Here is a 15,158-nt window from a genome sequence, read left to right as displayed (position 1 = left end):
ATACCGACGATCGCGCCGTGACCGCGGAGTCCTACCGACGATGGCGCCGTGACCGCGGAGTCCTACCGACGATCGCGCCGTGACCGCGAGTCGTAACGACGATCGCGCCGTGACCGCGAGTCATGCTGACGATTGAGCCGTGATCGCGAGTCATACCGACGATCATGCCGTGACCGCGAGTCAAACCGACGATAACCCCGTGACCACGGAGTCATACTGACGATCGCGCCGTGACCGCGAGTCATACTGACGATCGCGCCGTGATCGCAGAGTCCTACCGACGATCGCGCCGTGACCGCAGAGTCATGCTGACGATTGAGCCGTGATCGCGAGTCATACCGACGATCATGCCGTGACCGCGAGTCATACCGACGATAACCCCGTGACCACGGAGTCATACCGACGATCGCGCCGTGATCGCGAGTCATGACGACGATCGCGCCGTGACCGTGAGTCATACAGACGATCACCCCGTGACCCGCGAGTCCCAAGTTACTATAGGTACCTGTAAATTGTTACCCATTTTTTGTTTTTTTTTAGATCAGTGCCAAAAATGGTAAAAATTGATTTCGTATGTCTTTTTTTGGTAACTGCAATACAGTACTTTCTTTTTATGCACAGAAAAAAATCCCGTCCCGTCCCGTCCCGAAAATCAGGAAGGAAATAAAAATCCCGTCCCGTCCCGTCCCGAACTAAAAATTCAATCCCGTCCATCCCTAGTTTATTTTGATCCCCTAATTCTCGAGTTTGAAAACTAATGAAATTTGTCTTATCTGGATTAAGAAGCAAATCATTAGAATTAAAAAAAATATTTAAAACTGCTATATCGGAATTTGCCTTAAGTTCAATTTCATCATTTGATTTTGCAGTGATTTTCAAATTAGTATCATCGGCATATAGGCAAAGTTCACTCAAGTCACTGAGCTGGGGAAAGTCTCTAAAGTAACAAATGAATAATAAAGGGCCTAAGATGGACCCTTGAGGCACTCCAAATTTCACATCTCTAATAGAGGATCGGTAATGAATTTTATAGTTTTTGTTGTTTTGGTGAATTAATTCTACAAACTGTTTTCTGTTGGAAAGGTAAGACTTCAGTAACTTTAATGCATTGTTCTTTATCCCTAATTTGCTTAGCTTTGAAAGTAAAAGGTCATGTAATATTGAATCAAAGGCTTTACTTAAATCCATAAATAATCCTACCACTTTCAATTTACTGCCCAAACTATCAATAATAGATTCAACAAACTTTGTGGCAGCTGTTATTACAGATCTACCACTGCGGAAACCATGTTGACATTTTTCAAAAAGATAATTCTTTTCAAAAAATTTACTAGTTGATTATAGATTACTTTTTCATAAATTTTAGAAATAGCGGGAAGCAATGCTATTGGTCTGTAGTTTGAAACTAAGTACTTGTCCCCTTTTTTGAAAAGCGGTTTTAATTTTGCTACTTTAAGTTTATCAGGAAAAATACCAGAAATTAATGAAGAGTTAATGATGTGAGTGATTGGTTTAAGTAATACAAATCTTGCTTTTTTTAGGAGTACCACAGGAATACCATCATATCCTGTACTAAAAGAATTTTTTAGGTGGTTTAAAATGTAATCAATTTCTCTCTCATCAACAAAGCTAAATTTAAAATTGTTAGTACTAATTAACAACAAATCATTTTCTGAACTATTTTCTGTCTCAACTTGAGTTTGCTCCATACTACATATTGAAGTGTCCTCAATTAAATCTTCAAAATAATTATTAAATTGGTTACAAACCAAAGAAGGCTCAGTACATACAATGTCATTTGATTTTAAAATTATGTTTTGTATATCCTTTGCTTTATTTCCTACTTCTGAGTTGATAATCTTCCAAGTGGTTTTATTTACATTATTTGAATTATTAATAACTGATTTATAGTAATTTTTCTTTGCAGTGTACAATTGTTTTCTGAAATTTTTGTTCATTTCCCTAGTTTTTTTAAACATTTTTTTACAATTAACTTCTCTAGCCAATTTGCTGAAATTAGTTATATTTTGTTTTTCTAACTTCAATTAATTAGAGATCCATTTTTTGTTAGAATGATCTCGGCAAAATAATGAATATTTCCCGCAACAGTGTAAACATCATCGTTGATCTCGCGGTCACGGAAACGTCATCATCGTCGGCCGCAATCACGGCAAAATCATGAGCATATCACGCGGCCATGTAGAAATCATCATCGTCGTCTTTTGCGGTCACGGCAAATCACGAAAATCTTCCGCGGCCGTGTAGACATCATCATTGCCTCTCGCAGTTATGGAAACGTCAGCGCCGTCTCCCGCGGTCACGAAAACGTCATCGTCGTCGCCCGCAATCGCGGCAAGATGCATTTTACGACTACAATCTTCTACCGGGGCTAAAATAAAAATCCCGGAATTGGTCCAAAAATCCCGGCTTTTTACCGGTTTTTTCCAGATCCCATCAAATTCAAGGTTATTTCCCGGTTCTGCCAGTTTTCCCGGTTGGTATACACCCTGTTGTCTTTACTCACCATCATTAGAGATGCCGGTGTCAGCGACTGGCGTAGGAGGAGGCGTAGGTGACGAGGGGGCAGGGGTGGGAGGGTAGTAACCCTCCACAGTCAGGTTCACTCTAGAGTCAGGGTCATCGTCTTCATCACCAGCTCCGTCACCACCACCACTCCCGTCACCTTTGGCATCCAACCGCACCAGACTGATCGGAGAGTTGTGATGCTGGTTTGCTGAAACACCAATCACATTAGTTGCAAACTGCAGCCTATTAGGTACAAAAATGTATAAATTCAAATTCAAATAATCTTTATTTGTAAGTAGCATATAACATACATAAATAGTGTCAAAATACAGGTATGAAAAAGTATAATCAAAGGTTTCTTAAAATTATCAATGCTTAAATTAACATTATTTCCTACAACTCATCTAAGGAAGCTTTGTTGATACATTCATATTTAGTTTATTTATTTAAGAGGGAGGTTTAGAAATTCATCCAGCGAGTAAATGACCTCGTTAATTAAATAAGCTTTCTTTCAGTTTTATCTTTTAAATTTAATTGAATTTTTTTCTTTATTAATATTTTCTGGGATTAATTTTAAAAACTGTTCACCAACATATGTTGGTTTTTTTTCATAGAGCTTCAGTCTGTGCTGATTATAATGATGTGTGGGTTCGTGAGGGACATCATTAGGAATTTTGTTCTTTGCACACAAAATGACGTCAAGAACATATTGGCCATAAACCGTCAGTATTTTTAACTGTTTGAAATGTTCTCTGGCCGAATCATCTTGATTCAATTTCAGCATTACTCTTATAGACCTCTTTTGGAGTCTTAACATACCATCCAAATTTGCTTTTTTTGTTGCTCCAAATAAACAAATACCAAAAGAAATATGAGAATGTATGTAAGCAAAATAAATATTTTTCAATGTTGTTACATTACAATAAAAAATCAAAATAACATTTGACAAATGCATGTTTATTAGATTCTATTTGTGAATTTGTGAGCACTTCAGGTATTTGGGCCAAATGTAACTTATTCGGTTCAGTTTTTAATGAGTAAGTACCGGTAGAAATAAAGATAAGTTATGAATTGCAAAATTCATTTAAATTTGTAACTAAGCACCGGTGAAGGTACCTATTATTTCTATGGTTAATAAACAGGCTTCAAGAACAAGTTTGCTATAATAACAATGTTACATAGAGGTACCTAGCCTAATATTTTTGATCGCCTTTCCTAACATTTGTTATTATTGATCAATCATTACAGTCCGGATGGTTTGAATTACTTGTGTATATAGCAAACTTTTTTTTGCTCAAGAGTTTACAGTTACTGTAATTTGAAATACGCCTATATGACAGGGATGGTGGCGTCATCCTGTAATCCAGCTACTAGGAGGTCACGAATTGTGGATATTTATAGGCATGCACTGTGGATGCGATACTCCCTGGTGTGGTGTAACGTCCACAGTAGTCAGTACTATGACTGTCCACAGTACTAACCTGATAATGAGGCCAATTCGTTAATTAGAAATGGGCTATTAATTAACAGCTGTGTCTGAGAAGAATATGTCGGCCTTATTCACTAACAAGACTACAAGATCGCGCCACTCATCATACACTATCTCCATTCACACTTGGTTTAAAATACCTACATTAGTATGGTCGCCATTTCATAAGAAAGTATTAAAGTATTATGCTTAATAATTAATTTTAAAGTTTAAGTATCTCCTACCAACTTAGGCCTACTTAGGCTTCAAGTGGTGAAACCCAAACTTTTCCTATACTCACCTAAAAGTTTCTGTAGTGTCTCAGGATCAACTGAAAGTGTGCCGTCAGAGTTGACGATGATAATGAGTGTGTCATCATCTTTACTGCTGTTTGTGCAGCTTGCAATGTAAGTATGAGACATCTTCACACCTGCAAAATGGTTAACAAAGAATTTGTAAGTTACAATAAGTTGTTTTGAGTTAGGCAACAAAAACAGGTACAGTAGTGAACCAACAATATTTTATCGGATGAATAACGTTAAATATCGTTTAAGATATATATTTTTGTTTGTCCTAGGACGCTAGGCACGAGCCCGGAATTGTTTTTCACATTACTTCAGGCTAGACCTAGGGGTTACGGCATTATCACTTGGATAAAATCCATTGGTGATTTGGCGGGATTTGAACCCGGGACCCCAAGAAACGGAGTCCCGCGCTCTAACCACTAGACCAGCTCGCTCCCCATTGTTTACATATTAATATCGTATTGAGTTAAATCATACAATAAGGTCAAAATAAAAACCAATAACGTTTAAATTAACAAATACATTAACAAAGTTCTGTCTTATGTTACCTTAAACGAATTTCCCATATTGAATAAGCTACCCTAAGTTATTAGGTACCGTAGTTCTCATAGTAATACCTGGACCCAGGACCAATATAAGTTACTTTTTTGTTTTGATGTCCACAGAGGCCAAAAACACCATCCGTTCTAATTCCTATGTATAAATTAAGCGGTTACTTAATTTATGCATAGGAGTAATATTGCAAATAGACATTCCATTTAAGTGAACCATAAGCAAGCCTACCATTGACTTTGGATACTGTGAATAGGCATCTTACTTGTAAACCAAATGGACCATTGAATTTGGATACAGCAAGTAGATTTCTTATTTATGTGAAGCAGGTGTACCAATGATTTAGGCTATTCCTCTGAGGTTTAAAGTTAACCTGTGCCAGTATTATGCACATTAAAATTTATCCTATAGTTCGGCCGCTTAGAAAACGACCTGTGCGCTAATGCTAAACCAATGCTGGAGGAGGTCGCTTTCTGCCATTTTGCGCAGGATCAACCTTTTGAAGTGCGGTTTGCGGCATTGTATTCTAATAAAAAAGACCTTTAATTTGATGTGCATATTGACCAATGCTTCCATTTAAGATTTTCTTCCGACTCCTTGTGGGCTGTCCCCCTGAAGAGTTATTGGATCACTGAATATGTGTTAAAATAGTGTTTTATGCCCTGTAACTTTGTACCAAGTATTGTAGCTCTATCTACATTATTTTTTTTTTAATATTTAACTGTCCTGGGACTTTATTACCACCCTGTATAGGATACTTGCAGTTTCCAATGTCAATGGTATATTTGGATCACATAAATGGAATGTCTATATTTACAGTATCCACAGTATCCAAAGTCAATTCACTTAGGTCTGGTTTAAGTAAATGAATTGTCTACTTGCAATGAACTTTCATATGTTTCATCTGATTCTAATAAATTACATGTCTACTTGACGTATCCAATGTCGATGATATATTTGGTTCGTATGAATAGCCCTTTGAGTGTCGTGAGTGAAATAATTTTATTTGAGGTTTGCCAGGCCTAATGTGGTGTTGCTTCTAGGAATGCCGGCCATTTCTCCACATAAATGCAGGAGTTTAGGAAAATCGTCATAAAATAAGCTACTTGTTTTAACATTTTTGGCCTAAATTTGTTTTGTTTTGTAGATTATTAGAACGTGCATTGTAAAATACTAATTTTAGTTGGGTTTCATGAGTTAAATAAAATATTTTCATGGAAAAGACAGAAATATGGTGCAGTTTATTCTCATTTTCAAAGTTTGAGTTAAAATAACATGGCCTAATTTAAAATTGTTCATTTAGCCTATATTTAATTTTACATTATTTTAAAGAGCATTAAAAACCAAAGAGAAACATGTATAACAAATGTATGGTATTTATTATATACCGGTATGTCCAAAAAAATATGTACCGGTAACATTTTACTACAAATAGGTCTCAAAAAATTCTAGGCCCTACCCAGCAAACAACCTAAATCATACTCTAAGACTTGTGTTGTTACAGACAAAACTGGATATCATTTTACATTTGACTGTATTTTAGGCCTATGTTGTTTTTACAGTATTATGTTTATAATTTGAAATTGGCCTACTATTAGAAGCCATGCACAAAATATACAAACGTTAAAAATAAAATCATGCACCTATAGGCTGTGACGGCCCCAAAAATTCCCAGACCCATTACATATCAGCTGGGGAGGTTTTTGCTACACCCTGTAGAAACCCTGTCGATACCGTCACAAAATCTTTGCTTTATTTCAAATATAAAAGGAGGGTCTGTAATATTGGACTGTGTTAACCTCCCAACTTTTGCGTCAGCCAGTTGCCTCACCATGGAATATTCCGTTAGCCGTGGCTCAGTGCTAGGCCCGGAGGCCAATGTTCCCAGAAGTGTATAACGCGCGTGGCTGGAATTTGCTTAGTCAGCTCAGCAAGTCGCTCGATGAAATCAGTAACTGCGCAACTGCAGTTTTACTGCCCCGATTGATCGTTAGGCAGCAGCACTATCCAGGGCTTGCACTGACTTCACGGGGCAGAGCCGCAACGTGATTGGCTAGTGACCCTCCACGTCGACTTTGCGCTACGGACGGAGAGCACTCAGTTGAGTTAGTCTAAATTCTAAATTCAATTCGGTCGGTCATCTAAATTTCCGCGTCGCCTTTCCCCATAGCCTCCTCGGGAGGCTATGTTTCCCCCTTTTCTAAAATGCATTTAATCATGAGAATCTGTATCTTAACATTGTAAATTTATAACAACTTACTTAATTCAGAATTGTATTTTCTCTTTCTTGTCAGCTAGTATTTAGTGATTATAAATTATTTGTGTTTGTAAATTATACAGCAGGTCGGAAGCTACATATCTGTTTTGTCATAAGTGTAATAAATTATTTATTTGTAGCGCATTTTCATTGTTTCATTCGGCAACCTGTCATAAGGCTTAAGTTACCAAGTCCAGTTACAGGTACACTTTATGTGATTAGCCACAAACTATCACCAAAAGATGCAAATAAGTTGTGGTATTATAACTTTTTAAAAGTTTAAAATGAATTATTCAACGATTCATGGCCGTAGCCTATTTACAGGTTCTAAAGGTGTCTAAGAGAATTGTTTACTTGCAGTATCCAAACTGAATGGTACATTTGGTTCAAGTAAAGGAATGGTCTAACCTTATTTGTAGTTGTCTGATTAAGTTATCTTTAAGTTTGGATAAGTTACAAAGATAAATTTTAATGTACATGACATGCGCATAAGATTGACACAGCTTAGCTTAAAATCTCAAAAGAATAAGTTTGCCATTTTTTTTTATAACTTAAGTTAGGCCTAGGCTACAATAGTCAATCTGATTCTAAAGTTTTGCCTAGAGAAATACTTACTTACTTAATGTGTCAAAAAGCAATGCTCATCAAATGGCGGCAAAAAGTGCTCAACCTGTGTTTGATTTTAAATTCACAATGGTATCAGAATTAGATGTTTTAAATGTGATTGTGTCGTTAAAAAATTCTGATACTAGAGATGCGTATGGGTTAACGAGTAATTTATTGAAAAATGTTTGTTCTGTTATTTTAAGTCCTTTCACTTATTGTATAAATCGCTGTCTCATAGAGGGTGTTTTTCCATCTTTTATGAAATTGTCAAGGGTTGTCCCGGTGTACAAAAAAGGGGACAAAAATTTGCCTAGCAGTTACCGACCCATTTCATGTATTTCTACAATGGCTAAAGTTATGGAAAAGATAGTCAAAAACCAGGTATGTAATTTTTTTGAACATAGTAATCTGTTTAGTAACTGTCAATTTGCTTATAGGTTAGGTCTTTCATCAACTTTAGCGGTGGATCATGTTGTAAATAATCTTTTTAACGCTTTAGAGGATAGGTGCTTTGCTCAGATCACCTTATGTGATCTGAGTAAAGCGTTTGACTGTGTTAATCATCCCATTCTTGTAGACAAATTAGCTCATTATGGTTTTCAAGGCTGTGAATTAGATTTATTTGTGTCATATCTTAGTAATCGTAGGCAAATGTTTGAGGTCAATGGTATTACATCGCAAGTCACTCATGTTAATTTTGGAGTTCCGCAAGGTTCAATTTTGGGCCCCATCTTATTTTTAATACTTATGAATGATCTATCTGTTAATGTTTCTTGTAGTGATGTCACAATCTATGCAGACGACACAACACTGTTCTGTAGCCACAGTGACTTAGGGCAGTTGCACTGCCTATCAGAAAATGCCTTAGGTGAATCGACAGAGTGGTTCTCTGCAAATGGCTTGCTTTTAAATTTTGACAAAACTGACAATTTATTGGTTTCAACCCATGACATCTGTGATTTTAGTTCTGTTAAGCTTTTAGGTATATATATTGACAATAGGCTGTCTTGGCAGCATCATATTGATTTTATCTGTACAAGGTTATCCAGAGTCAAATGCTTATTAAGCAGTTTAAGGAATCATGTCACTAATAGCTATTTGAAATTAGCCTATTTTGCATTTTTTGAGAGCATCATAAGATTTGGTATTGTGATTTGGGGTAATGGAGTTGGTATTGGTAAGGTGTTATTGATACAGAAAAAAGTCATTAGAATTGTTACTGGTGCCAAAAGATTAGACCATTGTAAATCTCTGTTCATAGAATCTAGTATATTAACTGTTGTAAATCTGTATATTTATGAAGTCTCCATTTTTGTGAAAAAGAACTCAAACAAACATGTTTTAAGAGGAAATGTCCATAGCCACTTAACTAGAAATAGAAATTTTATTGATGTAAGTAGAGTAAGACTGTCTAGATCTCAAAACTATCATACCCACTTGGGGATCAAAATATTTAACATGTTTCCAGTTGATTTTCGTGCATTGCCCTTAAATGAATTTTCAAAAAAACTGCTCTCTTGGTGTAAAGCTAATCCTATGTACAAGTTAAGTGATTTCTTCAATTTACAATTTGTAAACAAAGACTTAAATTTTATAGTTGTTTATAAATAATGTTTCTATTGTTTAGATTGACGATGTCTATTGTAATTCTTGTGAATTAATTAATGACTAATAAACTTGTCTATTGTCTATTGTCTATTGTCCTGTTGCTTGAATTCGAACAATTGCTAAGTATTACACATATGTTAATAACGAATATTAGTCATAATTTCTGATGACTTTAAAAGACTGGACTCAAATATTATGGAAATACTCAAGATGTACATAACAGATCGATATAATCAACATTTCTTGTAAATATCTTATAATTTTTCAAAAGCTAAGTTAATCTTATTTTTAGTAGGCTAAATAAAAGATACGTCTTATAACACTTAAAACATATAATTATGCTTACTGTTACTCACAAGACGGTTTATATACAAAAAAGATGGTAAGTGGTGATTGATTTCAACAATAGAAATCGACCACCACTTACCATCTTTTTTGTATATTTACCGTCTTGTGAGTAACTGCCGTCACTTTAACTTATTTCTTGAGGTGAGCAATTAAAAGGTAGGGGTTTTCTATAAGTTAAGTTACCTCTAAGTTAGGTGTTTCGTATCCTGATAACTTAAATAACTTTTCTTGCCTCTGGAAAGTAAGTTGGGCTTAGGCCTAAAAAATGTTTAACTTAAGCGGCTTACTGTAAGCGGCTGTAAGCTTAAGTTACTGTTGACTTATAGGCTAGTTTAAGGTAGGGCAAGGCTTGGTCTTTAAGCACCAACTTAGGCCTAAAGGTCGGCAACATAACCTCATTTTCAAATGCCTGTTGATTGGCTAAACTTAGAGTAGGTAATATTTTATAAATTAGTTTGTGTTTGATAAATTGCAGATGCTTAACTTATGGATTTATAGCCTAAGTACATATTGTTTTAGACTACATGCATAAGTTAGATATCAGTAGATGGATGAATAAACCTAATGTAGCCTAAATTAGGCTAGGCTTACTAAAATCCCAACTTAAGTTAGACCTGGGCTTTCCTAAAGTCACGATTTTTCAAAAACTGGTAAAGCATTTTTTTTTCTTTATAACTTTTTTATTTTAATTTTTTTTATGAATTTTGGAAAAAGTAAATTCATCTAAAATAAACACTTTTAATTTTTTTATATAAGAAAATAGCAGTTTTTGTATAGGTAAGTAGTTTTTTTGTTATAGTTATACTTGTTATAGACACTTCATATGTTGTTATATATTAAGTCAGAATCTCCCCTATAAATAGTAATAAACTATGTTTGTCCAGCATGAACAGTTTTAACATTATTTTATTAAATGCTTAGGCCTACTACGTCACTTTTGTAAAGTCCTATTTAAAGGACACTGTGACTTCCAGGATCAATGACTCTAAAGTTTTATTATTAATGCAATAAAACCATAATATTTCTATTTCTGATAAATTCCCAGTATCAAGTAACTCAATTAAGTTTTCTTTATCTTTTCTTATATCAAACCCTTTTTTCACAACCTTTTTGTATGTGTGGTCCATGATACATTCAGCACAAATTGCTGTTTCCAAAATGTTAGGTTATAAAACATCCAAGCATGAACAATCAGGGAAACTACAGATGTATTGCAAACATCTGTTTATCACTCATAGATTGCATAGAGTTAAAAAAAAATAGGAGTAAACAAGTCTAAATCATCCCCAGTCCTCAGTCACAGTGTCCTATATATAGGACGATACCGGTACTATAAAACAAAAAAAAAAAAAATATATATATATATATATACACGTTTTACGAGTTGTACCATATAGAGTTGTAAAAATACACTCTTTCTCTCGTCAAAATAAAAAATCCATCAAAAATGTATTACTTCTAGCCTAGAAAAAAAAATCAAAATTGACAGGTTTGAAAAAATTGGATTTTCTATGAACCCCAATATTTGGCACTGGTATTATAAATGTGTTATAATAGGATGTGTTTTCCATTATTATAATTTAGGTTGGTATCTTAGGAATACAGAGATACTATGGTTAGGTACTATGGAAATGTAGTTAATTTTTACAATAAAAAAAATATTTGTATGGTCCTATATATAGGACACAGTGACTAAAAGGGTTAACTTACATACGTTACTTAGCTTTGATGATTGACCAACAGAGCAAAAAAGCTTAACCCTCTAGGTGTCAATCAACGTAATTACGGCGACTTGACAGGCCTACGGTTTCAGTTGATATAACTTAATCCCACAAGAACAAACTCAGTCATTGGGCATACTAACGTGTTCAGGAGATTCTGGGCTTCATGACAAGTAGGTAGGCTATAAAAGACGGCCGTTTCCCAAACTATTCATCTTGTTCTGTGATAGTTTTTCCATCATTGTTTGTTTCGGTTGCTAGTGAACGAATGTTTACGTTGTAAGTTACTATTGTGTGTCGTGATTTTTAGAGTTAATGTATTAGGCTACCCTATAATGAAAAACAGGGTGAAACTAATATATTTTCTTTTTCCTTACTACATTTAGAGGGTACACTTCTATATCTGTTTGCACAAACAACTGAATGAAAATTCCGATCGATATATCGTTTGGTTAGTTAGGTAAGGTTAACCTTAGAACCTAACTAACCAAACGATATATCAAATTTAACAAACTAATAATCAACATTACTCATTCGGTTGTTCGTGGTAACAGATAAGGAAGTGTACCCCATTTAGAATAAAATGTAGGCTATATCTCAGTTTGGTAATTATTTACCCTATTACACTGGGATTTGATGTAATTTTTATGTCTACTTACAGTATTTTTAACACTGAATCCAAAAATGCAATAAGTTTTGGTCGGAGGGATTCCTAAGTGGCCGTAAAGTTAAATAATTAATATTGAGCTTCAGTTTTGTTGATTTATTAACATATTTGTGGTATGGACGAGTCCAAGTTCTAGTGGCGACTAACACTAAAAGGGGTGGAAGGTTTGTGGAGTGGAAACAGCTGTCAGATCAGAGTTACAATATGCAATAACTAGATTTTAAAAAGAAAATGGACTTGGGTGCTGTTTAGAAAATACGGTACAATAAATCAACTACAATACATAAACTATTAATCACATGAACATAAATTATAAAACAAAATAGAATTTATTCACGTAAAACATCAGTAATAGAAGCTAGGCCACTGCCGACATGATCATCGTCCTCATTCCAATCCTCAACCATTGACTAATGCCTCAACGTCTGGTAATGAACGTGACATAGTGCATGATCCCACAGTACATAATCCCATTGTGTCTAAAAGTGAAAACGTGCCACAGTGCATAATTTAATCCGCAACTAATAAATGATGTTACATAATCTAATCTAACCTAACCCAACCCAACCTTAATGTTAATGTTTAAATCACATTTTATGTCAGAAAAGGCATGTGAGGAAGATACGTCGGACTTTATGCGGATTTGTGACTAAGTTATATTAAGTCCTTTGAAGTGAGGTTAGATTAGGTAACTTAAGTTAAAGTTAAACTTTACCTTCCTAATCTAACCTCACTTCAAAACACTTAATACAGTCACGAATCCGCATAAAACCCAACCTACCTTCCTCACAAGCCTAAATAAGAACTATAAGACTAAGAACTAAATAAGGCCTATTTGGTTTCAAAAGGAATTGATTTGATTTCATTCTGCATTAGATAAAGTATAAACAGTTGTTTGCTCTTCTCACTCAGTCCTCACTCCTCACTCTTCACTCAGTACAGACCCGTCCAGTCCAGACCACGCCATATTACCAACCATTAGACTACCACCTTCAGTACCGCTCAATTATCCTTAGATTCGTAATCCTAACCTTTGTTTTACGGCCACTTAGGAATATCTCTGACAAAAACTGATTGCATTTTTGGATTCAGCGTTAAAAATACGTACTGTAAGTAGACATAGGGCCTATAAAAATTAGGCTACATATCATATCCCAATGTAAATACGGTAAATATTTACCCTCAGTTTTTGCAAATCGGCCCTAGGCCTATACCTAGTGATTTTTTTTTTACATATGCGGTTAAGTTACCGGTATGTAAAAAATTAAGAACTTTTTTTGGAACACCTGAATTTGAGCCAACAATAAATTGCTATTATATGCCTAGCCTACAGGGTAGCCTAAGACACAAAAATATCATACATTTTTAGATAGCCTAGACAATTTTATTTGCTTTAAGAAAATATACAATGTTATATAGCCTAGACCTAAGCCTAAGTACTACTTATCTAGGGCCTAAGTAGGCCTAATGTCATCATTTAGATTTTTTATTAGGCCTAGGTTTTTTATCAAACTCCGCAAGTCTCAAAAAATGAGTGACATTTAGGTAACTTACAGGTGTTGAATATGATTGAATACCTATTAAGAATTAAACGTTGAAAAGTCCTAAAATTATTGTAAAGCCTAGGCTAGGGCCTATCTAGGCTAAATAATCCGCCTTTTTATGGCCTAGGGAGCGGCTTATTTGATCACGATAGGTAGGCCTAAATCCATCCAACAAGATTGTGTCATGTAAAAACCATCGATTCTGCTTTAGATTGATGACAAATCATCTACAAAAGGGCAACGAATAGTTGTAATGACAAACTGAGGGTAGTCCTATTCCTATAAGTTAAAATGACCAGACCCTCCTGGAAGAAAAGCCGCCATTTTAGTCCAGAGTTATAAGGCTACAACAAAAACAATGATGAAACAGACGAATTAACTTACTTACTTGCTAGGCAAATTCAATAGAAAAGCAGACAAATGAGATTGCGAATATTCTCATCATATTCATTAATTTCAACGCGGGCATAGCTATAACTTATCCATGTATTAAAAATTCGCATTCGTTAATCTCAAATCCGTCGTCTTCATTCTTCTTTGCACAGACACACAAACATTTTCACTATTATTTTCAATTTCAGCCGTGCCTTCCATTTTCAGTTTCACAACAACTCAAGCAGGGTGCCAACCAATAGATGTTAAAAAGAATTATGTCCACCAAGCATATATACATGTATAAAAATGTCTTCTATTAATAATTATTGTCATACTATATAAAGAACGAATGTCATGTGTCTTTTGTCATGTGAATGTGAAGTTGATTTAAACCATATTTTTACTTTCTCTCCCTATAACATAGTATATGGAGAAAGTATTGTTTTCGTCAAAATTTTCGAGTTTGAGTTTTGAGTGGATATCCGTTTTGGGTCCCTCTGGACCAAAAAAAGGTAGTTTTCCACCATATAGAAGAGTGTTTGGAGAATTGGAGACTACAATTATTTAATATAGTTTTAAATTAGTTTACTTGGATACTATGAAATTGAATATCAATTCTATGCTCCAGAAAAAATTCACATTACCACTTGATGCAAAAAAATACTTACCTCTACTGTACTTTACTTGTACATAAAGAGCGTTAAAATGTAGGCGCTGGAGCGTGTAGTGGCAAGTAGGCATACCTGCGCCACACAGACCTACTGGTGGCCACTCTCCTAAAAAAAAAAGGTCACAGTGTAACCTTTACAAAGGTGCTCGTACATGAATACCACTTAATAAAACATTAAAATACACTAAATTCGCTACAGCTCTTAAACCAGTAAAGATACCAAAAAAACATTAAATACAAAATTTGTAGCTAATTGTAAGGGCTACAATGTAGTTTGTAATGAAACCCATGTTGCCATTTAAATTTTTTGAGATAACAGCTTTTGAAACTTCAAAAAGTTTGAAAATGCGTAACATAAGTAAAAAGATAGCAAAAATGTTGAAACCAGAATTTTTTGAAAGCTCATTTAGCAAATAAAGTGTTATCAAAATTTGAACCCCCCACAAAATTCCACCTCTTTACAGTGAAAAGTAGTTCAAAGGTCTATTTTTTGTACGTTTTTGAACACCCT

General features: G+C 34.9%; 1 protein-coding gene across 3 annotated transcripts in view; it reads right to left on the bottom strand.

The window, feature by feature from the left end:
• LOC128988434 (death-inducer obliterator 1-like) overlaps positions 1 to 14,138 on the bottom strand; it is a 68,258-nt gene extending 54,120 nt beyond the window's left edge. For all 3 annotated transcript variants that reach the window (XM_054409708.1, XM_054409710.1, XM_054409709.1), the window contains exons 1-3: positions 13,991 to 14,138; positions 4,296 to 4,424; positions 2,525 to 2,734 (exon numbers count right to left, since the gene is read on the bottom strand). In XM_054409708.1, coding sequence (XP_054265683.1) covers positions 2,525 to 2,734; positions 4,296 to 4,416 — 331 coding nt within the window. In that variant the 5' untranslated portion in view covers positions 4,417 to 4,424; positions 13,991 to 14,138. The remainder of the gene's footprint in view (positions 1 to 2,524; positions 2,735 to 4,295; positions 4,425 to 13,990) is intronic.
• Between the last annotated feature and the right edge of the window lie 1,020 nt (positions 14,139 to 15,158).

Source organism: Macrosteles quadrilineatus, unplaced genomic scaffold (assembly GCF_028750875.1).
Source record: "Macrosteles quadrilineatus isolate MER2022 unplaced genomic scaffold, UCM_ALF_1.0 Scaffold_3__2_contigs__length_128488019, whole genome shotgun sequence".
Taxonomy (NCBI): Eukaryota; Metazoa; Arthropoda; class Insecta; order Hemiptera; family Cicadellidae; genus Macrosteles; species Macrosteles quadrilineatus.
The sequence above is the reverse complement of the archived record's forward strand: the minus strand, read 5'-3'. Positions and strand labels throughout refer to the sequence as shown.